The sequence below is a fragment of the Phyllobates terribilis genome, unplaced genomic scaffold (assembly GCF_046119375.1).
Source record: "Phyllobates terribilis strain yellow unplaced genomic scaffold, ASM4611937v1 Scaffold_10__3_contigs__length_209671492, whole genome shotgun sequence".
NCBI classification, from domain to species: domain Eukaryota; kingdom Metazoa; phylum Chordata; class Amphibia; order Anura; family Dendrobatidae; genus Phyllobates; species Phyllobates terribilis.
In genome coordinates, this window is record NW_027362770.1 from 143381684 (window position 1) to 143407045 (window position 25362).

General features: G+C 47.3%; 1 protein-coding gene across 3 annotated transcripts in view; it reads left to right on the top strand.

The window, feature by feature from the left end:
- Positions 1 to 25362, top strand: part of SGCD (sarcoglycan delta) — a 1005043-nt gene that overhangs the window by 694938 nt on the left and 284743 nt on the right. For all 3 annotated transcript variants that reach the window (XM_073649870.1, XM_073649868.1, XM_073649871.1), the window contains one exon: positions 18189 to 18374. In XM_073649870.1, the coding sequence (XP_073505971.1) occupies positions 18189 to 18374 (186 nt within the window). The remainder of the gene's footprint in view (positions 1 to 18188; positions 18375 to 25362) is intronic.

Here is a 25362-nt window from a genome sequence, read left to right on the forward strand (position 1 = left end):
CACTAAGCCAGTTATGAATCCACCTAACAGTTGCCTGGTCCATTGCATACTTGGTCATTTTTTCAATAAGGATGGTGTGAGATACTTTGTCAAATGCTTTGCTGAAGTCAAGATATACTATATCTACAGCATTTCCCTGATCCACCCAGTCAGTGATTCTGTCATAGAAGGAAATTAAGTTAGTCTGACATGACTTGTTAGTTACAAACCCATGCTGACTCTGGTTAATCACTTCATTCTTATCCAGGTACTTACATACATGATGTTTAATAATTTGTTCAAAGATCTTTCCTGGTATAGAAGTCAGACTCACCGGCCTATAGTTCCCTGGGTCCACCTTCTTCCCCTTTTTGAAGATAGGAACAACATTTGCTCTTCTCCAGTCTTCTGGGACTTCTCCTGTTCTCCAAGAATTTTCAAAGATTATGGAGAGTGGTTCTAAAATTTCTTCTACGATCTCCTTCAGTACTCTGGGTTGTAATTCATCTGGACCTGGAGACTTGAACTCATTTATGTTAGCTAAATATTCCCTCACAATCTTTCTGTTTACAGATAACTTGGATTCTTCTATTCCTTTAAAAGGACAGTGAAAATCAGTTGATGTTACATTTTCTTTCTGAGAGAAAACAGATGCAAAATAGGAATTAAAAAGTTCGGCCTTCTCAACATCCTCTCTTACCATTTCCCCATTTTCATCCTGTAAAAATCCTATAGCATCTTTGACTTTTCTTTTACTTTTGACATACCCCCAAAATCCTTTTTTATTGCTTTTGACATCTCTTGCAAGCCTTAATTCATTTTCAGCTTTAGCTAACCTGATACGTGCCCTGCAGGATCTGCAGACTGCATTATAATCTTCTTTAGATATGCCTCCCTCTTTCCATTTAATAAACATTTCTTTCTTTCTTTTTAGCATGTGTTTAAGTTCTGTGTTCATCCATCCTGGTTTCCTTAAATGCTTCCCATTCTTCCTACTTTTTGGGATTGTTAACGATTGTGCTTTGAGAATCTCATTTTTAAAAATTTCCCATCCTTCCTGGACATTTTTGTCCTTAAGGACATCCAGCCATTGGATCCCTCCTATTCTCTTTCTGAGTCTTTCTTGTCTTCTTGAGACTTTTGCTTATACTTACTGTTGCCTTTAACAGCGTATGTTGTCTTCTTGAGACTTTCGCTTATACTTACTGTTGCTTTTAACATCGTATGTTGTCTTCTTGAGACTTTCGCTTATACTTAGTGTTGCCTTTAACAGCGTATATTGTCTTCTTGAGACTTTCGCTTATACTTAGTGTTAACAGCGCTGTAGAATAAGCAGTGGTTGGGTGTCCACTGATGGCCTGGAGCAGGTGCACAGCTATCTTTGAGATCCATGCTCCTGCCGTAGCATCAAGGTTCAGAGGGATCTACAATATGACTGTTTAACCCTTTAATTTGTATGGCCTTCACTTTTTAGTTGGGTCATAAATTTTAAGCTGGCCATACACATGAATGAGATAGCTGTTGTCACCACTCTGCCAACAGCTATCTGTTCCGACTTCCCATACAAGTGTTTTACAATGGGCACAGAGGAGAAAGCATCCGCCAAAACCTTTGTAAGCGGCTTATATCTCCTGCAAACAAAAAGATTAGGGATGAAAATTTTAACTGCCTTATCTGTTGCAGGTGAGTTGGAAGGCCTTCTACATATCTGATGTTCATCTGGTCCCACCAAAATATCAGGTCCGGATAACGTTTATCTAATGCATGTGGGGGCTTTTTAAGGGTGACACAATCTGACGATTGCTCATACAGTCAATCCTGGAGGGTCTAAAGGGTACCCCATGGCTGTCCCTCCTCATGTAGCCTGTTAGGACACAGATGTATGCCAATGAGATATAAGGTCAAAGTAAGATTTAAAATAGGACTCCTTCATTGTAATTGAAGGGAATATGTCAGCAGGTTTTGCTATGGAATCTGAGAGCAGCATGATGTATGAGCAAAGACCCTGATTCCAATGATGTGTCACTTACTGGGCTGCTTGGTGGAGTTTTGATAGATTCCCTGTTTTATCTGCTGTAGATGTAGCAATTCTCGGAATGCTGAGCTGTGTATAACCCAGCCTACACCCCTGATTGATAGCTTCCTGTGTACATTGTCATCAAACTGCCAGTCAGTGGTGGGAGCGGGGTTACACAGATTAGCTGGACTGCCTTGCACTCGGCCTTAGTCCTGCAGTGATAATATCCTGCTGATAAAACACTGATTGTATTTAAACTACAAACTACTAAGCAAGTGGCACATCCTTGGTATCTCCTCCCCTATATTATGCTGCTCTCAGGTTACATAGCAAAAATCTGCTGACAGATTCACTTTATAAAAGTTTAATGAAAATTATGAGAAATGTCTAGGGCCACCTGAAAGATGGGAATGCATCCATCAAGTGCCAAATTTGTGCCTATTCGTCCAGTAGAGCACTTGTGAGGTCAGACCCTGATGTTGGGGTTAGGCCGGTTCACAATTTCCATTCTAGTTCATCCCATTGGTGTTGAATGGAGCTGAGGTCTGTGTGGCCGGTCATGTTTTTCCACCAAACTCCCCCAACTATGCCTTTTTGGACCTTGCTTCGTGCACTGAGCCACAGTCATGGGGAACAGAAAATTGGCCTTACCCAAACTGTTCCCAAAAAGTTTGAGGCTACAAATGTCCAAAATGTCTTGTGCTGAAACAATAAGATTTTCCTTCACTGGAACTAGGGAGCCAAGACCTACCAGTAAAAAATAACACCATAGTATTATCCTCCTCCACCAAACTGTAGAGTGGGCACAATGCAGTCAGGCGGGTAACGTTCTGGCATTCACCAAACCAAGACTCCTCCATCAGACGCCAGATGGAGAAGTTTGATCCGTCACTGTACAGAACACATCTCCTCTAGAGTCCAGTGGTGGCGGCTTTACACCACTCCATCCGACGCTCAGCATTGTGCTTGGTGATGTAAGGCTGCATGCAGCTGCTCGGCCATGAAGCTACCGGTGGGGGCGCAGTGTTTGTGCTGATGTTATACCAGAGGATCAAAAAAAAAGGGATAGTTGTTCCAGCGTCTGGTAAAATAATTCTTTCTTTATTTTTCGTCCATTAAAAGCTTGCAAAAATTACAAAGGTTGCATAGACAGGGTAGGGGAGCAAGACGCGTTTCGAACGCTCACTTGCGTTCTTTATCACTGCATAGCAATGAAAAGGATTTTCTAAAATACTAAAAATGTGCCAATGAAAACAGTTGGAACAAATCACATGACATAATTACCACATTAAGCAAAAGGTGCATGAAAGCAGTCAATAGTGATACCTGGTTTCTCTCTTCAGACCCTTTGGGCTTCTTGAATCCAGATTAAAGATCCAATACGCTTCTTTTTTCAATAATTTTCGTTTTATATCTCCCCCTGTTGCATGTGGAAAAAGTTTTTCAATACATAAAACTTGCAAAGAAGACATGTCACGATTGTGCTCAATAATAAAATACTTTGCAATAGCTGAGACATTTCTACTGGTGTTATTTGAATTAAGTATGTCATTATAATGTTCATTAAACCTAGTTCTTAATTTACGTGTAGTACAACCTATATAAAATTTATCGCATATAGAACAATTCATTTTGTATGCCACGTTCTCTGAATCACAATTAATATACTGTTTGATTTTATATTCATTTTTTACCCCTGTCCAATACCCATTTTTATGACAAAAAACGGACTGATCTATTGCGTCCTAAAACAAAAGTAAAAAATGATTTTTTGAAAACCGCGCAGGGGCCAGATGTTATACACAGGGGGCGAGGGGCCGGGTGTTATACACAGGGGGTGAGGGGCCGGGTGTTATACACTGGGGGGCGAGGGGCCAGATGTTATACATCAGGGGAGAGAGAGTCTGTATGTTATACACTGAGAGGCCGGATGTTTTACACAGGGGATGAGGGGCCGGATGTTATACGCTGGAGGGGGCGCGGGGCCGGAGGTTATACATCAGGGGCGAGGGGCCAGAGGTTATACACCTGGGCGAGGGGTCAAATGTTATACATCGGGGGAGAGAGAAGTTGTATGTTATACACCAAGGGGCCAGATATTATACACTGGGGTAGAGGGGCTGGATATTTACATCGGGGGTGAGGAGCCGGATGTTATACACTGGGGGAGATTGGCCGGATATTATAAACTGGGGGAGAGGGTGTGATGAAAGCCGGCCGGTGGGTGCAGCTCTCTGGCGCCCCCTTACCTCTCAGGTCAGTCAAGGTACTGCACCTAGAGAAAGTAGTGCCAGGTAGCTGCAACCAGCGCAGGTAACACGGTAGTGTGTTATCCCTTCAACGTCACTACACAGCACAACTCGCTAGCGCCCTCTTAGCCTCAGGTCAGTCAAGGAACTGCACCTAGGATAAGCGGTCGCCAGAGAGACTGTCCTGTAACCTACTGGGTATCGGGGCCCTCTGTAGTGAGGGCGGTATATATATCTTCCTTGGCCGCGCCAGGAATATATATATCTGAACCTCCGACCGTCACTACCAGCCTTCCCCAATCCCCAGTTGGTATGCTGCCACCAGTCCCTATTTTAGATATACGCCCAGTCCGTGAATGGGCCTATATCGGGTCAGGAACCAACCCTGGGTAGCGTTTTTGGCTTGAGCCGAGCTCACACGGACGTGCGTTCGTTATGCAGAATAAAAGGCAGGCCCACAATTACTTGAGGTAATTGATTATAATAATACACTAGATACACGATATACAACTAAATATACACAGGTATAAGGTCAGGCTAAACTATACAACAATGGAATACAACACACAGAATCACCACAGCATATCAGTTACCGGTTTCTTGATTTTCTTGTGACGCAGGGAGAGGATTCTGCGGTCGCAGGCACGGTTCTTTGTTACAGGCTGAGGCCTACCACCGCATGGTCAAACTGCTCCTCCCCTTGGTGGCCTCAGCTGGTGCTCAGATGTTCAGCACACCACTCTTGGGTCAAGACTGACTTGTCTCTTGTCTGTCCTGCTATCTTACCTGCCCCGTCCCGCCCACTGCTGGTGAGGTCAGCTGGCTCAGTCTCCACCCTCAGGTCTAACTTCGATCAGAAGCCCAAATTCTATGGAACCCAATAACTTCTTCTGGGATGGTCTCATGATACCCCCAGGGGTTCCCATGGATTCGGGCCGCCGTAACCGACCTTTTGATATCAATTATGATACCATACGGTCCTCAGGAATGGCTCCGCGCTATATCTTGGCTTCCAGAGCACGTACAAACGTCTACCGCGGAGGCTTGTGTGCGCAATGGCTCCGGGACGCCGTGATATTTTTTTATTGGCCCATCCCACGCAACATGCGTGTACTATTCATGTTTCTATATCTTATGCCTCCATGCTTGTGACAGACAAAGAAACTAGTCCTATGGGACAAATGGTCAGGTACAGATAGACGAAGCACCCCCCCCTGCTGGCTGTGTTTCCTCTCGAAGTCTTTGAAGCTCCCAGCATTCAAGTGTTAAGTAGGCTTCTTATCTTACAGGAGCCTGGATGGGGGGAAACTATCTAGTTGACGTTTTAACAGAAGGTCCCAAGGGTGGGGGCTGCTGAAGTGTGGCCATCCCTGGATATGATTTATCATTACCAAGATGGCGGCTACAGGTTCATCACACCTCCCCCTATACGAGGGCGCGAGGGGGTAGCACATTCCTGTGTTCCCCCGTGCGTCCTTCTGCACCCTCCCCTTGCCGGGATAACCCGTCAGCGTTACCGTGGTCACGGCCTCTTCTGTGGCGAATGGAGAAGTGGTACTGCTGGAGAGCGAGGCTCCAGCGTAGCAACCTGCCATTCGACCCAGAGACCGTGTGTAACCAGCTGAGGGGGTTGTGGTCCGTCTCCACGGTGAAATGGCTCCCGTACAAGTAGGGCTGCAGACGCTGCAGGGCCCATACAATTGCCAGGCATTCTTTTTCCACCGTGGAGTAAGCCACCTCCCGGGGCAGTAGCTTCCTGCTCAGGTACAAGACAGGATGTTCCTGGCCTGTCGTGTTGACCTGACTTAGCACAGCACCGAGGCCAAAGTCACTGGCGTCGGTCTGTACCACAAACGGCCGGTCGAAGTCGGCAGCTTGCAGTACAGGGGAGCTACTTAGGGCGGCCTTGAGTGCCCCGAAAGCTGTCTCGCAGGCGACTGTCCAGTCGACTGCGACGGGCAGCTTCTTCTTGGTGAGGTCCGTCAGGGGCTTGGCCAGGGTGCTATAGTGTGGGACGAACCTCCTATAGTACCCGGCGGTCCCCAAGAAGGACATCACCTGCTTTTTGGTCCTAGGAGTGGGCCAGGATGCGATGGCATCCACTTTCCCCGGTTCTGGCTTCAGAACCCCCCCGCCTACCCGGTGACCCAGGTAGAGGACCTCACTCATGCCCAGCTGGCACTTTTCCGGCTTGATGGTCAAGCCTGCCCGGTGGATCCGACCGAGCACCTGCCGCAGGTGCTCTAGGTGATCCTCCCAAGTGGGACTGAAGACTGCAATATCGTCCAAGTACGCAGCCGCGTACCCTTCAAGTCCCTCAAGCAGCGTATTGACCATCCGCTGAAAAGTGGCAGGGGCATTCTTCATGCCGAATGGCATCACTGTGGACTCGTACAGTCCAAAAGGGGTGATAAAGGCAGAGCGTTCCCTTGCCGCGGGGGTCAGAGGAATCTGCCAGTACCCCCGGCTCAGATCCATGATGGTCAGGTACTTAGCCCCGGCCATCCGATCGAGCAGGTCATCGATGCGTGGTATGGGGAACGCATCGGTGGCCGTTACAGCGTTGAGCCCCCGGTAGTCCACGCAGAACCGTGTAGTTCGGTCCTTCTTTGGTACGAGGACTACAGGCGAGGCCCACGCGCTGCTGGATGCCTGGATCACCCCCAGCTTCAGCATCTCGTCTATCTCTTGGCGCATGTTTCCCTGCACCTCGAAAGAGACCCGATATGCTGAACGCCGGATCGGCGGGTGATCGCCAGTGTCCACGTCGTGGACAGCCATCTCAGTCCTTCCGGGCAGGCTGCTGAACAGCCCCCGGAAGGGGTGCAGGGTGGTCCCCAGCTGGGACCGTTGGTCCTCCGTGAGCTGGTGGCCAACCCCCACATCCTCGATGGACCCACCCGCCTTGGCTTGGGTGAGCAGATCCAGGAGGGTTTCTACCTCTCCTTCCTCGGGAAGGTTGCACACTGGGTGGGCAGTCGCTTCCCGCTCATGATGAGCCTTCATCATGTTCACGTGGAAGGCCTTCCTCCTTTCACGGGCGTGATCCAGGGTGACCAGATAGGTGACGGCGTTGAGTTTCTGGTGCACGAAGTAGGGACCTTCCCAGGCTGCCTGAAGCTTGTTCTGTGGTACGGGGACCAGTACCCACACCTTTTGACCCACCTGGTAGGTCCTCTCACAAGCATTCTGGTCGTACCACTGCTTCTGGTCGGCCTGGGCCTGGGCCATATTGTCCTGCACCAGCTTTGCCAAGGCCATCATCCTGTCCCGGTGGCGCACGACATACTCGATGACCGACACCTCGGGGGTGGCCAAATCCCCTTCCCATGCTTCCTTCACCAGAGCCAGGGGGCCCCGTACCCGTCGCCCGTACAGGAGCTCAAAGGGGGAGAACCCCGTTGAGGCCTGCGGAACCTCCCGGTAAGCAAATAGGAGGTGTGGGAGGTAACGCTCCCAGTCTCTCCCGTGGGAGTCGACCAACATCTTAAGCATCTGCTTTAAGGTGCCATTGAACCGCTCACACAGGCCATTAGTCTGTGGGTGATACGGGCTGGCCACCAGATGTTGCACCTGCATTTGCTTACAGAGGGACTCCATCAGCCGCGACATGAACTGGGTCCCTCGGTCGGTGAGCATTTCTTGGGGGAAACCCACTCTGGAGAAGATCTCCAGTAAGGCGGTAGCCACCTTGTCGGCCCGAATGGACGACAAAGCTACCGCTTCCGGGTACCGGGTGGCATAGTCCACTACCGTGAGTATGAAGCATTTCCCGGAGTGGCTGGGAGTGGACAGAGGTCCAATAAGATCCACAGCGACCCTCGAGAAAGGCTCTTCGATGATTGGCAGAGTTACCAGTGGGGCTTTGGGGCGCGGCCCCGCCTTCCCCACCCTCTGACAGGTGTCACACGAACGGCAGTAGGCACCCACCGCGGCTCCCATCCCAGGCCAGTAGAAATGCTGAGCTATCCTGGCCTTGGTTTTAGCGATCCCTAGGTGTCCGGCCATCGGAATCTCGTGTGCGATCCGCAACAATTCCGCCCTGAACGGATAGGGTACCACTAACTGTCGGTCCCTGGGCCACGCCTCCGGTGAACCCTGCTGGACCGTTACCCGGTACAGCCGTCCCTGGTCCCAGACCACGCGCTCGCAGTCTGACTCCATGGGAGGCTGTGCCGCCTGTTCCTTGAGAGCTTTCAGGCTGTCGTCTGCTTCCAACGCAGCCTGAAATTCCTGACTTGATGTGGCCAGAATCGACGAAACTGCCACATCCTCCGTCAGCCCCTCCGGGCATGTCACCTGGCCGCTGTCTGACCCGGCAGACACTTGGTCAGAAGTGGGGAAGCCGTCGGACCTCTGCAAGGCTCCTTGGGCTCCGGCGCTCCCACTCCTGGTGACAGCGGCTATGACCGCTGTGACCGTGGGTAGTGCCTGCTTCCCCTCTGTTTCTGACCAAGCCGCCCGATCAGGCAGGCTTCCTAGGCCTTTGGACATCTCGGATGTGGGGAACTCCTGCCCTGGGGTCTTACCTGGCGGCTCCTCTCTTGGGACACCCCCACCTCCCATGGCCTGTTCCTCCCCCTGCAGTGGGCCTATACTCAGCAGCCTGGATACCCCTGGGAGCCCTACACTGCCGGTAGCTGCCCCCCTCTCCATCCCTGAGCTTCCCTCTACAGAATCCTGCCCGCCCCCTCCCTCACCGGAGGACAAGAGGTCACGGCACGCCGGCTGAGCACCTCTGCGGGCATCCCCACACTCCCCACCTGCTTTCACTAACCCTGTTTGTGTTGTGTCTGTGCAGGTGTTACCCTCAGGTTTCACTCCCTCCTCCTCAGCAGGACACACACTACATACAACATGGTTGGCATTAGCAGCAGACGAATCAATACACTCTTGGGGGGCCGAACTTGGGGGTTCAGAGGGTACATACTGCGATACTAGACGCCCCAAGTCGGTCCCTAATAAAACATTTGCGGGAATATTTGGCGTTACTCCCACCTCCCGCATCCCCCTTCCGGCACCCCAGTCCAAATACACCATGGCAACGGGAAGTGCCGGCTCCACGCCTCCAACCCCGGAGACGGAAAGAGTCTTTCCTGGTACCAAGTCCTGGGGGGACACCACCTCAGGCCGTACCAGTGTTCGTTCAGCGCCCGTGTCCCGCAGTCCCATGACCGCAGAACGGCCTATGGTGACGGGTTGGATGTTGTCCAGGGACCTACCACCACCCCCTCCCACACACAAAACATTGGGCGCTCTCTGGGACTGGGATGGGGTCTTTTGGCGCTGGGGACACTCAGCCCTAAAGTGTCCTGGTTTGTTGCATAGATGACAACGTCTTACGTCTGGTCCTTGCCTGGAGAGGGCAACAGGGGGATACACCCCTTGTGTTCTAGGGGCCGGGGAAACAGGGGCATGACTGGGCTTACCCCCTCTCCAGGTGCTGCTGGCAGACTTCTTCAGCTCAGGCGCCCTGTTATTGGCATACTCGTCTGCCAGGGCGGCTGTAGCAGAAGCCCCTGTTGGTTTTCGGTCACGGAGGAACTGTCGGAGGTCCTCTGGGCAGTTCCACAAGAACTGCTCCGTGACGAACAGTTCCTGGACCTCCTGGCGGGTAGTAAGCGCTAGACCCGAGGTCCAGTGCTCTGCGGCTCTCAACAGCGCCCGCATATGATCGGTCCAGGTGTCCTTGGGGCCACGCAGCAGGCTCCGGAACTTCTGGCGGTACGACTCGGGAGTGAGGTTGTACTGCCGGATCAGGGCCCGCTTGATGCAGTCGTAGTTCTGTACCTCCCCGGCAGGTAAGTCCCCCAAGGCATCCAGGGACTTACCCCTCAAACGGGGGGTCAGGTATCTGGCCCACTGATCCCGGGCCAGATGGTGCTGAAGACAGGTCCGTTCAAATGCCACCAGAAAGGAGTCCAGGTCCCCATCCTTCTCCAGTAGAGGGAAGTCCTCAGCTCGGACTTTGGACGACTTGGTCTCCTGATGGGTTGGTTGCTCTAGCGGAAGCCCCCGCTGGGCCAGGTCCAGTTGGTGCTGGCGCTCCGCAGCTCGCTCTGCACGCTCCGCAGCCTCCCGGCGCTCTGCAGCTTCACGCTCCGCAGCCTCCCGGCGCTCTGCAGCTTCACGCTCCGCAGCCTCCCGGCGCTCTGCAGCTTCACGCTCCGCAGCCCGCTCCGCAGCCCGCTCCGCAGCCCGCTCTGCACGCTCCTCCTCCGCTGCCTTCTCTGATGCTGCCAGGAGGGTTTTGTAGACGGCATCGCCATGAGACTGGAGACTTGCCATAGCCGCTTGTAAAAGGGCTTGTGATCTGGACAGGCTGGGCTGGGTAGGTGGTGGGCAGCCCACTGCGGGACCGTATACTGGGGACTGGCTCCCTGAGGTGCCCGGGCTGGACTCCTCCTCGCCATGAGTAACAATGTCCTCCCCTCCTGCCACACGGACCGTAGCATTAGCCTCTTGCAGGGTCTTGCTCCTGGTGCCGTCTGCCATCTTGGTAACCGACACCGCTGCAACCCTGAGTTTGCACACACCTTGTTATACTTTTAGCCTGACCGTCTAACGTTGGGCTGACCTTAAGACTCCAGCAGTGGAAGTTACCACTGGCAGTCTTTAGTGCCTGGGAGTAGGGGTCCCACAACACTATTATTCTGCAATCCCACCGCTCTGCCACCAATGTGATGAAAGCCGGCCGGTGGGTGCAGCTCTCTGGCGCCCCCTTACCTCTCAGGTCAGTCAAGGTACTGCACCTAGAGAAAGTAGTGCCAGGTAGCTGCAACCAGCGCAGGTAACACGGTAGTGTGTTATCCCTTCAACGTCACTACACAGCACAACTCGCTAGCGCCCTCTTAGCCTCAGGTCAGTCAAGGAACTGCACCTAGGATAAGCGGTCGCCAGAGAGACTGTCCTGTAACCTACTGGGTATCGGGGCCCTCTGTAGTGAGGGCGGTATATATATCTTCCTTGGCCGCGCCAGGAATATATATATCTGAACCTCCGACCGTCACTACCAGCCTTCCCCAATCCCCAGTTGGTATGCTGCCACCAGTCCCTATTTTAGATATACGCCCAGTCCGTGAATGGGCCTATATCGGGTCAGGAACCAACCCTGGGTAGCGTTTTTGGCTTGAGCCGAGCTCACACGGACGTGCGTTCGTTATGCAGAATAAAAGGCAGGCCCACAATTACTTGAGGTAATTGATTATAATAATACACTAGATACACGATATACAACTAAATATACACAGGTATAAGGTCAGGCTAAACTATACAACAATGGAATACAACACACAGAATCACCACAGCATATCAGTTACCGGTTTCTTGATTTTCTTGTGACGCAGGGAGAGGATTCTGCGGTCGCAGGCACGGTTCTTTGTTACAGGCTGAGGCCTACCACCGCATGGTCAAACTGCTCCTCCCCTTGGTGGCCTCAGCTGGTGCTCAGATGTTCAGCACACCACTCTTGGGTCAAGACTGACTTGTCTCTTGTCTGTCCTGCTATCTTACCTGCCCCGTCCCGCCCACTGCTGGTGAGGTCAGCTGGCTCAGTCTCCACCCTCAGGTCTAACTTCGATCAGAAGCCCAAATTCTATGGAACCCAATAACTTCTTCTGGGATGGTCTCATGATACCCCCAGGGGTTCCCATGGATTCGGGCCGCCGTAACCGACCTTTTGATATCAATTATGATACCATACGGTCCTCAGGAATGGCTCCGCGCTATATCTTGGCTTCCAGAGCACGTACAAACGTCTACCGCGGAGGCTTGTGTGCGCAATGGCTCCGGGACGCCGTGATATTTTTTTATTGGCCCATCCCACGCAACATGCGTGTACTATTCATGTTTCTATATCTTATGCCTCCATGCTTGTGACAGACAAAGAAACTAGTCCTATGGGACAAATGGTCAGGTACAGATAGACGAAGCACCCCCCCCTGCTGGCTGTGTTTCCTCTCGAAGTCTTTGAAGCTCCTAGCATTCAAGTGTTAAGTAGGCTTCTTATCTTACAGGAGCCTGGATGGGGGGAAACTATCTAGTTGACGTTTTAACAGAAGGTCCCAAGGGTGGGGGCTGCTGAAGTGTGGCCATCCCTGGATATGATTTATCATTACCAAGATGGCGGCTACAGGTTCATCACAGAGGGGCCGGATGTTTACATCGGGGGTGAGGGGCCGGATGTTGTACACAGGGGGCGAGGGGCCGGGTGTTATACACAGGGGGTGAGGGGCCGGGTGTTATACACTGGGGGGCGAGGGGCCAGATGTTATACATCAGGGGAGAGAGAGTCTGTATGTTATACACTGAGAGGCCGGATGTTTTACACAGGGGATGAGGGGCCGGATGTTATACACTGGAGGGGGCGAGGGGCCGGATGTTATACACTGGAGGGGGCGAGGGGCCGGATGTTATACACAGGGGGCGAGGGGCCGGGTGTTATACACAGGGGGTGAGGGGCCGGGTGTTATACACAGGGGGTGAGGGGCCGGGTGTTATACACTGGGGGGCGAGGGGCCAGATGTTATACATCAGGGGAGAGAGAGTCTGTATGTTATACACTGAGAGGCCGGATGTTTTACACAGGGGATGAGGGGCCGGATGTTATACGCTGGAGGGGGCGCGGGGCCGGAGATTATACATCAGGGGCGAGGGGCCAGAGGTTATACACCTGGGCGAGGGGTCAAATGTTATACATCGGGGGAGAGAGAAGTTGTATGTTATACACCAAGGGGCCAGATATTATACACTGGGGTAGAGGGGCTGGATATTTACATCGGGGGTGAGGAGCCGGATGTTATACACTGGGGGAGATTGGCCGGATATTATAAACTGGGGGAGAGGGGCCGGATGTTTACATCGGGGGTGAGGGGCCGGATGTTGTACACAGGGGGCGAGGGGCCGGGTGTTATACACAGGGGGTGAGGGGCCGAGTGTTATACACTGGGGGGCGAGGGGCCAGATGTTATACATCAGGGGAGAGAGAGTCTGTATGTTATACACTGAGAGGCCGGATGTTTTACACAGGGGATGAGGGGCCGGATGTTATACACTGGAGGGGGCGAGGGGCCGGATGTTATACACTGGAGGGGGCGAGGGGCCGGATGTTATACACAGGGGGCGAGGGGCCGGGTGTTATACACAGGGGGTGAGGGGCCGGGTGTTATACACAGGGGGTGAGGGGCCGGGTGTTATACACTGGGGGGCGAGGGGCCAGATGTTATACATCAGGGGAGAGAGAGTCTGTATGTTATACACTGAGAGGCCGGATGTTTTACACAGGGGATGAGGGGCCGGATGTTATACGCTGGAGGGGGCGCGGGGCCGGAGGTTATACATCAGGGGCGAGGGGCCAGAGGTTATACACCTGGGCGAGGGGTCAAATGTTATACATCGGGGGAGAGAGAAGTTGTATGTTATACACCAAGGGGCCAGATATTATACACTGGGGGAGATTGGCCGGATATTATAAACTGGGGGAGAGGGGCCGGATGTTTACATCGGGGGTGAGGGGCCGGATGTTATACACTGGGGGAGATTGGCCGGATATTATAAACTGGGGGAGAGGGGCCGGATGTTTACATCGGGGGTGAGGGGCCGGATGTTATACACTGGGGGAGATTGGCCGGATATTATAAACTGGGGGAGAGGGGCCGGATGTTTACATCGGGGGTGAGGAGCCGGATGTTATACACCGGTGGCAATGGGACTGAATAAAAAACCTGAATTAAGTGATTAAGATGTATGTCCCATTACATTGGTCTATATAGTGTCCAGGATTAGAGAAACATGGCTGCTTTCTTCCAAAAAACCCAGCGCCACAGCCCACACCTATCCATACGCTGTGTCTGGTATTGCAGCCATGCTGTGTTGACATGAAACAAAGCAGCTACATTTTTCTAATCTTGTACAATCCCTGTAAATGCTGCTGCGGACGCCCAGACTGTATCCTTGAAAGAAAGAACCAGGTAAATACAAGCATCATCTTAAGAGACTTAGAAAGACGGAAGCTCAGAGAAACATCCTAGAATAACTAAATATACCCGAGACTAGTCGTGCGCTCCTTACAATGCGATTCTGTGATAAGTATAGTAATTATATAGTAGCGGGGAACACATTCTCTATTAATTACAGGAGACAGAGGATAATAAAAGAAATTTCAAAGGTTGACGGGTTCCAAAATAAATGCATGTTGTCCATCCAGCGGATCGTTTCCATGGTCACACGAGAACAGTCTGAAAATACCTATATTAAAGCTGACCTACGGCTCACATATAGGTTGTCCTGACTGAAATGTGGCTTAAAATGTCATCAGAGACTTCAAGTTGCCCTTGACGTCAACACCGTTTAGCCTTGGATTCCACATATACATTTTTGCACTTTAGAATTGGAACTGATGTCCCAGCTTATAAATACAGTAGGGTATTGTTATGGGGTATTTGGTCCTGCACAATTATGGGGGCATTGTGCCTGGTAATGTTATAAGTGTGTTGAGGTGGGCTTACAAACATAGCCCACTCACTTCACATATGAATCAGATGCGAATGTACAGGGGAACTCCACTTCTCACACCTATCGCAATAGGCTGCCGATGAACCAGTTCACACATCCACACCCCAGTTATTGCTGCCACGACTTGCCGTTTTAATAGGCCAACAGGACACAGGGTTATGAGGGGGGCCATTATACTGTTTGCAGGGCTATGAGGGGGCCATTATACTGTTTACAGGGCTATGTGGGGGGTCATTATAATGTTTGGAGTGCTATGTGGGGGTCATTATACAGTATGGAGGACTATGTTGGGGTCATTATACTGTTTGTAGGGCTATGAGAGGGCCATTATACTGTTTGCAGGGCTATGTGGGGGTCATTATACTGTTTGGAGTGCTATGTGCGGGTCATTATACAGTATGGAGGACTATTTGGGGGTCATTATACTGTTTGCAGGGCTTTGAGGGGGCCATTATACTGTTTGCAGGTCTATGTGGGGGCCATTATACTGTTTGCAGGGCTACGTGGGGGCCATTATATTGTTTGGATGGCTAGTGGGGGACATGTATGCAAACACAGGCTAAAACAACCAGGCTATACTTTCCCTCTTCAGGCTTGTCGGTACGTTTGCAGCAAACTTATTAAATTTAAGTTTTTTTATACAAAAAATAAGGTACTTAGAAGGGGGGTTACAAAAGGTGAAATAATAAAAAGACACACATAAAAGTAAAAAACAGTATAAAATAATAAGGGATAAAATACAGAAATGTTATACTTACTTATCGCAATAGGCTGTCAATGAGAAGGGCACGCACAGCCAATTCACACATCCGCACCACACTTTTTTGCTGCCACCGCACGCCGTTTTGATAGGCCAGCAGGACACCTCCTCTGGGTTAGACACTAGGATACATGCCGCCCAGCTTTTCCAAGATAAGTACCGTACCTTTGTTGCACACGGGCAAACACAGGGTAACACAACCAGGTTATACTTTCCCTCTTCAGGGTTGTGGGCACGTTTAGAGCAAACTTATAATATTTTAGGTTTGATATACGCAAAAATAAGGTAGAAGAGTTACAAAAAGTGAAATAATAAAAAGACATACATAAAATTAAAAAAAAACAGTATAAAACAAAAAGGGATAAAATACAGAAACGTCTTACAAATTGGATCTGTGAACGCTTCGGGCCGAGAAGATGCTACAGAAATTTTGACAGAACAACCATGCACATGGTTCTCCTTGGATCTGACCCAGAGTTTCCCTTGATGAGGTGTTACATAAGGTCTTATCCAGACCATGTACCCTGCCCTCTGCTGAGGAGAGTCGAGGAAGACTAAACATATGCGCGGACCACTGCAGTTTTGGACATAATTTTACTTTTAAGTCATATTTTCTCGCAGGAACCTCCCAGTGGAATAATCTGACCGCCATGTTTCCAAGCATATTTTGACCATCCTAGAAACACCTAACATGACTATGAGATATCCATAATTCAGGGGTGAGATTGCATTCCTGTGGTTTGCCATATTGGTTTGCAGCCACAAAAACAATCATGCTCCCCGAACCCAGGTACATTCATGGATAGTTTTGACATCTGATATTACATATGGCATGGAAAATAATTCACTCCCCATAAGAGGAGGATTGGTACTGGTGCTGGGGCATTCTGTTACTGACAGTGTCATGGGGGTACAGGTTTCAGATGAACAATGTTATGGATGCACTATATTGTACACTGTAATATGGGCAGTATGTATGGCACTCTTATGGTTAACTATGGCAGTCCATAGTGGGTATTATTACTAGTACTGTTATGAGTGTATTTTGGGTGGACTCTTTGTGGGGTATTTGAAATGCCTCTAATATAGGGGCACTAGGCGTGAGTATTAATACTTGTATGGGGGTATAGTGAGTAGAATGGCACTTGTATATAGCTGAAGCACTGTGGTTGGCCCTGGAGGATATTGTTACTGGTACTCGTATAGGGGTATTGTGAGTATACCTGTTATAGTGGGAATGGAGATTGGTAGTGTTATAGATACACTGGGGTCTGTCCTTGAGGTACTGTTATTGTCACTATTATGAATGTATTATGAGTGGAACTTTGGGATACCGAGATTGGTCATGCTGTAGGAACACTGAGGTTGCCTCGATAATTAGGGTACTGTTACTGACACTTATGGGGGTACATGTTAAAGGAGAATTGGGCTGTGTTATAGTACACTGAGGTTGGCTCTATAATGAGCTACTGGCACTGTTGTTGAGATTTTGTGAGAGAAATGTCTTTGAGCTTATTGTTGTGTATGAGATAGCCAAGACGATTGTCTATAAATAATGACAGTCTCATGTTCAAAGCAGTAGTGGATGGTGAGATATGGAGCCTGAAAGTCAAAAGTTCAAAACATTGTTACACTTTTGCTCGTCAGTGTATTTATGAGAATTGAGGCTTTACATAGGACTGCCATCAAACCTTCTATATGATCGGGACCTTGAAGATGCCTTAACATTAGACCCTGTTACAGCAAAGAAGAGGTTAATGTCTTCAGTGTCTCCAAAACCCATAGAGTGTGGTAATTCTCACTGTAACACACTGAAACAAAGACATGCCAAAGAGGTTGTCCACTACTCGGTCAACCCCTTCGCTATTACAATATTCCTCCATGTAGAATAAAAACCCCTTATACTCCCCTCCAATGCTGGCGCTATTCCAGCTACATCAGCGCCGGGTCTCCCTGGGCTTGCTTGACTTTTTCATGTCAAGGGAGCTCTGCAGCCAATCAGTGGGCCTCTTCACTCTCACTTAGTTCCTTGGGACATAGCTGACATCTGGAGGAAGTCATAAAACAGGAACACCTCTCACTACTTCCAGATTTCTTTTTCATCAGAAAGTAGTGAGAATGAAGCGGCCACTGATTGGCTGCAGGGCTCACATGACATAACAATGTCAAGCGAGCCCTGGGAGATCCGGTGCCGATGTCTCTGAAACAGCACCTGCTCCGTAGGTGAATATAAGGTGTTTTTCTTCTATCTGGGTTATTATTGAAATTGAGAAGGGATTGTTTGAGTAACGGACCACCCCTTTTAAGGGGTGGGACTAAGCTGGGCGGATACAAGGAGTGTATACTTATTATGCAGCTCTGTAATCTGCTATTTGCTATGTCAGAAACGCCTAAATGTATATACGGATCGCCCATATTCATGAAGGGTATAAATAAACGAACACTCCAGAACTCTTTGGAGATTGTTGGAAATCACAATCCTGGAGAAAGGATAGCTACAACAACCCCAAAGAGTCAAGTGGCAAATTTGTCTTGCTCTGCTTTTTTATGACAATGCATTTTAGTTAAGATATAGCTCATCATTACATATTGTATAAGATATGGCCGGGATCAGTCCTTCTCCTTTGTATCATTCACAATGTGCCTCACTCCCTGTATGTTTCTGTTGCAGATGCCTCAGGAACAGTATGCTCACAGGAGTACGCTCTCCAGCACCGAAGGACCCCACATCTACAAGGTGGGAATATACGGCTGGAGGAAGCGATGCCTCTATTTTTTCGTTCTGCTCCTCATGATACTCATCCTGGTGAACCTCGCCATGACCATCTGGATCCTCAAAGTCATGAACTTTTCTATTGTAAGTAACCATGGAAACCAAACTATCTAGAAGGAATGGGAACAGAGGGGAGCTTCCTTATGATGTGGAAAAAAAAGCAGCAGGAATGGGATTATCACCCTGCGGGAGCTGGAGGGAGAACAATACGGAGGTTATGGCGGGCCACGGACTACATTCACTACTGATAGAACTTTATCTTAAAGCTGAATTCCCTCCCGGAGTGTAATTGTGCCATAGAAGCAGCGGGGAGCTGAGATGGAGCATAGGGAGGCGTAGTTACAAATTTGGCGTACAGCAGGAAGCCTGGTCAGGGTTAGCATCCAGTTACTTAACACACGGGACTGAAAAAAAATAGAGAATATTTCACCGTATGGTTCATTTTACTCACGTAGAAGAGGGGAATGAACTGTCTGCAACCCGCGGTTCTCCCTCCGCTGTGAATCTAGCATGATGGGGGTCGTCATTCTACAGGTAGAAGAGCGCTCGAAAATGCAACCATATATCTATGGTAGACAGGTATCAAGGCTTTTGTGTTAGTTTTCTGGTTGTTAAAACAAAAATTGCAAACATTTTTGGGATTTTTCACTGCCGGATTTATGACTTTAAAAAGTAAAAAAAATTGTAAATGACGGGGTAAAAATTGGAGTAACATTTGTAAAAAGAAGGGTCATATGTCAAAATGCGCCAAGTTTATCAAGCAAATAACGATATTGCAGTCACAAGGAAAAATTGCTTTAAAAAGTTCCCTCATTAAATTTTGCCCTTTATCTTGGTGTATTTTTTACCCTTTTTAACCCCAGATTGTAAGAAATGAATTACAGTTTATTTTATGTAAAAATTATTCGTCATATGGGCCTAATTACTAATTTATGTTTGCTTATATAGCGCCGTCATATTCCACACCATTTTATATACATCATCATCTCTATCCCCATTAGGGCTCACAATCTAAATTCCCTACGAGTATGTCTTTGGAGGAAATTGGAGTTATAGTTTTTGTCTCTGTGATCCTTATTGAAATGAATGGGAACTCTAAGAATAAAATATTCTCATTGTTGGCTCCAAGAATATATGTGGGCTGTCATATGTGCGCTCCTATTTAAATAGGCACACAAGAGGCTTTACGATAGGAATAGTATTTTAAGAATTTCACACTATTTAAAGAGGACCTATCACTAGGTCAAAAATGTCCAATTTTTTGTCATGTGACAAGGCTTGTTAAAGGGTCGATATTGACTTTTAGGATTGCTACTTCCTATAGGTGGCACTAGAGTTCTATTTCTCTTCCTCTCTGAAGATACAATTTGCAGTTTTTTGCCTTATTTTCTTCCCCCTGCTCCTGAGTTAACCAGTTTTTTGTTTTTTTTTAACCCTTTCGCAACACTGGGATTTTCCGTTTTTGCATTTTCGTTTTTCGCTCCCCTTGTTCCCAGAGCCATAGCGTTTTATTTATTGGTCAATATGGCCATGTGAGGGCTTATTTTTTGCGGGACGAGTTGTACTTTTCAACACCATTACTAGTTTTACCATATCGTGTACGGGAAAATGGGAAAAAAATTCCAAGTGCGGTGAAATTGCAAAAAAAGTGCAATACCACCGATGTTTTTTCTTTATTTTTTTTACCACGTTCACTGAATGCTAAAACTGACCTGCCATTATTATTCTCCAGGTAATTATGAGTTCGGAGACACCAAACATGTATAGTTTTTTTTTTATTTAAGTGGTGAAAAAAATTACAAAGTTTGCTAAAAAAAAAATAAAAAAATGGCACCATTTTCCAACACCCGTAGTGTCTCCATTTTTCAGGATCTGGGGCCAGGTGAGGGCTTATTTTTTGCGCACCGAGCTGAAGTTTTTATTGATACCATTTTGGGGTAGATCCGATGTTTTGATCGCCCGTTATTGCATTTTATTGCAATGTTGCGGCGACCAAAAAACGTAATTCTGGCGTTTAGAATTTTTTTCTCGTTACACCGTTTACTGATCGGATTAATTATTTTTTTATATTGATAGATCGGGCGATTCTGAACGCTTCGATACCAAATATGTGTATGTGTTTTTTTTTATTATTATTTTATTTTGAATGGGGCGAAAGGAGGGTGATTTAAACTTTTATATTCTTTTAATTTTTTTAATATTTTTAAAACTTTTTTTTCACTTTTTGCTTGCTTCTATAGTCTCCATAGGAGACTAGAAGCAGCGCTTGTCTGATCGCCTCTGCTACATAGAGATGATGAGCAGATCACCTCTATGCAGCAGAAATGGTCCTGTGCTATGAGCGCCGACCACTAGGTGGCGCTTATAGCGACCAGCTCAAGACAACCACTGAAGTCTGCTGCAGACCCAGGGTTGTCATGCCAACCCATCGGTGACCCGCGATCATGTGACAGGGTTGCCGATGGGCGGGGTAAGTGACACGCGTCCGGTTTGCGCAAGTTAAATGCTGCTGTCAGAGATTGACAGCGGCATTTAACATGTTAACAGCCGCGGGTGGATCGCGATTCCACCCGTGGCTGTTGCGGGCACATGTCAGCTGTAATAATCAGCCCTCACTGAACCCGGAGTTACAGCCTGTGCGTACAAATACGGCACAGGCTGTAAAGGGGTTATTAAAATCCGCCATACGGTTCCAGAGATATGGGCTTTTTTAATGAGTGCTAATTTTTAAGATCTTTCCAAGGGGGCATGACTCACAGGATCCTCGGGGTCGTGTTCTTAGGCAGCTCTGCATTATTATGCTGTGAACACTGCCCCCTTGAAAAGATGAGAAAAAATAGAACTGAACAAAAAAGGCCCATATCTCTAGAATGGTGTGGAGGATTTTTTTTTTTAAAAAGAACGGCATTCTATGGGGAGAAGTGGAAATAAAATAAGAGCAAAAACTGGCCACTCTTGCCCTGGTTACAGGTCCTCTTTAGAGGAGAACAATGAAAAAAATGCAAGAAAGACCTCTGTTTGCTTATACTGGTTTGCTAGTCAGTGATCGAACATAGATCTCCATGACATCCAAAATGGCCGTTGAAGATTTCTGTTCCTTCTTGCAGTAAAATGAAATGCTGTAAAACACAAACTTTTCATTTAGCAAATATTGAGAACTGGATCTTTCCTAATCGCATTCTTTAATATTTAATTAGACAGGAGCTTTAATAACAGCCCAAAATAAAAATTAGGTTAAAGGTACTGATCATATTATATGATGAATTAGTTGACAAAGTTGCATTTTATTGTATTTTGTACTAGTAAATTTTGATATAGTGATTGTCACTGGTGTGCCAGAAATGACAGACAATCGCTCTGCAGTTGGTTGCAGGAGATCTCTACTTTTGGCATTAAAGACATCTTCTTAGAGGCTGCCTCTAGGACCCTGCGGCTACCTTCCTCTGGCTATTAACTCCCTGCCCTGGGTGTATAAATACCTCGTGTGTTGTTGTATTGCCAAGTTTTTAGCAATAAGGTTCGGATACGGCTTTAAAGAAGGCAACCACTTGTAATATAACGCAATTTTATTTATAATAGATAATTTGAAAGATAAAATACAGAATCAAAGGAATAGTATGATATTATGATATTGCGTACACTTTTGTAGATTAAAGGTTACTAAGGTTAAATACTTATAAAGGTTACCTACTTACTATTGGATAAAAGAAGAAAAAAATTTCCCTAGTAGCATATACATCATCTGTCCGGAAACTTCAGCTGGAGAAGCGCTCAGCGATGGACAGAGAATGCGTCCTAGGTCCCGATAGAAGAAGAAAAAGATTTCCCTAGTAGCATATACATCATCTGTCCGGAAACATCAGCTGGAGAAGCGTTCAGCGATGGACAGAGAATGCGTCCTAGGTCCCCCTACACTTTGAAGAGCGTCCTCTTCAAAGGTCCACAATGCTTCTGCCATAACTGAATTCTTCAACAGCTTTATACTTTAGAAAAACGCTTACCCAACCTAATATTATGTAAGCATGAAAGTTCATAGGTTGTTGTCCAACATTCCAATCTTGTGACAGTGGCCAGCTATCACAGATGAGCAATACTGGACAAGACCTGTTCACGGACCATTCTACTTCATAATGTTTACATATGATAAGAGTAAATCCTACACAAATCAGAACAAGGTTTTCTTCCCAGACAGTATATTGTGTTAAGAAGCTATATATCAGTGAGATACATTCACAGATAAAGTATACCTTAACACAGAATATATAATCAGAATATTGATTAATGGTTGGATACATCATAATGGGTTTCAGATAGCCACTTATACTTTTGGTACTACAATAAGCTTCTCCATCTTAAATCATATATCTGTACTTTCATTTACAATTTTGTGCAATCGTCTGTCTCTGGTTCTACATCGCCTGACAAACACAGCGTATACAAAAGGCTAATTCCCTTCAGTAATAAAGATTAAACCTCAGACTTAGCAAACTTAGCCTAATGTTTTAGTATGTCTGGACTAATGACCCCTAGAGTCTACTGAGGTAAGACACCTACAAATGCTGATGTCTGGTTTATATTTCAATATGGATTTGAAATATAAAATAGCCATTTTTCATGTTCATACTACAGTTGTAGAGGGAGGTGCCGGCAATATTCATTCCTACTGGTGAAGGCTTTAGCAAGAGCAGTACTTTGTCCTTTCTGTAGCTTGAAAACGTGTGTATATTTGTCTGGAGAGGTCTAAAGCTAAGCAATTTCCCCCTGTTTGTCCTTCCTTGTTGTTTTTAGTGTTCAGTGGGGATCGACTAGTGCTCATCCCCTCCCTTCCCTAGCCTGAGCCAAACGCCAGGGAAAGACAGGGCGAGGTACGCATGCAGCGATTGGTGAAGAGCCAATACAGGGACCTTAGGGGAGACAGGGTGACGCTAGATCAACCTAGGAGGTCTCCACTTCCCCCCTTTCCCTAGAGGCTCCCTTTCCCTCTTCCCTTTCTGTTGCACTAAGTCTTTCCCACACCTTGCGTGACAGTGATCCATATAATGTAGCAATGGTACAATAGGGGGGGTTGGGCAGGGTTAAGAAAGCATTGCAGTTTTCTTCCAGAAAGAGTGCCACACCTGCCTACAGGTTGTTTGTGGCATTGCAGTACAATCATTTTTTAATTCGGTGGAGCCGAGCTACAATACTAGCCATGGACAGGAGTAACGATGTGTTTTTGTAAGGAAGCAGCCATGTTTTTTAATCCATTAAATGCTAAAGACTCTGTACTCACAATCATCTAAGCTTCAAGTTATTTTTAACCCTGCTGAGTAATAAGTAAAAGAAAGATGATGGCAACTATTGTGAAAAACAGTTGTTAAAGTTAATTACAAGCAGCCATAGATCTGGCATGCATCTGAGAAGTTTGATGGTTTACCTAGCATTAAACTGAAAAGGTGAGCCAATCTGGATGGATGATGAGATCAGCTGACATAAAGAGTTTGCAATGCTCCTCCCATAGGTCCTTTTCAGCTGAATGCCAGGCACAATATACAACACTTTCCCTCCAAACTTTGGCACTAGGATTGATTTATATGAAGTCCTCCATTTATCGTTACTGATTGTCCTAGGGATAAGTTTGTGTTACGGTAAAATTATTTTTGGATACGGTTTCTATTAACCTTTGTTAATTGGATATATCACGTAAAACATTTTTTCAAACCTCTCAGCCAAGATTCTTATTAATAGATGATATAACAAGAATACTTTTCTAATTTTTGAAAATTCTCTCACTTTGGGGTTAGTGTTTTGCCCAATCTTCAGGAAGTAGAGATTTTGAGTGGTACCCCCTAGTAAAAATTAGCGGAATCAGTGTCCATGGCTACCTAAACCGTAGCAGCGGAAAAATGGAAGAAAATAAGGGTGATTTTATTTTTTATTGTTCTTCCCTGCGGACAGCGAAATGCACGTAAGGAATGAAATTCAGGGAGGGATTTTGTGCAAATATCATCATTTTCCTAGTAATCCCAGTGTCTCTGCAGGGAGCACGCCTCGCGTTGTAATTAAAGGCTTTGTGAGGGGAAATATTGAGAACAAAGTGGTTTCATTTCACCTGCCGTCCTTTCCCGCCGGCTCATTTAGTAACGGTTTCTATATGATAGGCATGTGTGGGCTTGTGTGTTTACCGCTGGCATTAAAGCCATTAACATAACTAGATGCCTACTTGGGCATCGGCTTCGTGTGCAGGGTGATTCTTTCTTCTCCGGTGTCTACTCATTGTTCTTCTAGAAATTCATTTTTTTATCTTTTTTTTTGGATATGTTGTCCCCATAAGACAGGACCTTTTAAAGCATACATGTCAAACTCTGGCCCGTGGGCCAAATCTGGCCCTCAGAACCACCACCCCTATGTGGAGCCCATTATACTGTATGGAGGACTATGTGGGACCCATTATTCTGTAGGGAGGACTATGTGGGGCCATTATTCTGTATGGAGGACTATGTGCTGCCATTATTCTGTATGGAGGACTATGTGGGGCCATTATTCTGCATGGAGAACTATGTGGGGCCCATTATACTGTATGGAGGACTATGTGGGACCCATTATTCTGTAGGGAGGACTATGTGGGGCCATTATTTTGTATGGAGGACTATGTGCTGCCATTATTCTGTATGGAGGACTATGTGGGGCCATTATTCTGCATGGAGAACTATGTGGGGCCATTATACTGTATGGAGGACTATGTGAGGCTCATTATACTGTATGGAGGACTATGTGAGGCCCATTATACTGTATGGAGGACTATGTGAGGCCCATTATTCTGTATGGAGGACTATGTGAGGCCATTATTCTGTATGGAGAACTATGTGGGGCCATTATTCTGTATGGAGGACTATGTGGGGCCATTATTCTGTATGGAGGACTATGTGGGGCCCATTTTACTGTATGGAGGACTATGTGGGCACATTATTCTGTATGGAGGACTATGTGGGGCCATTATTCTGTATGGAGGACTATGTGGGGCCCATTATTCTGTATGGAGAACTATGTGGGGCCCATTATACTGTATGGAGGACTATGTGGGGCCCATTTT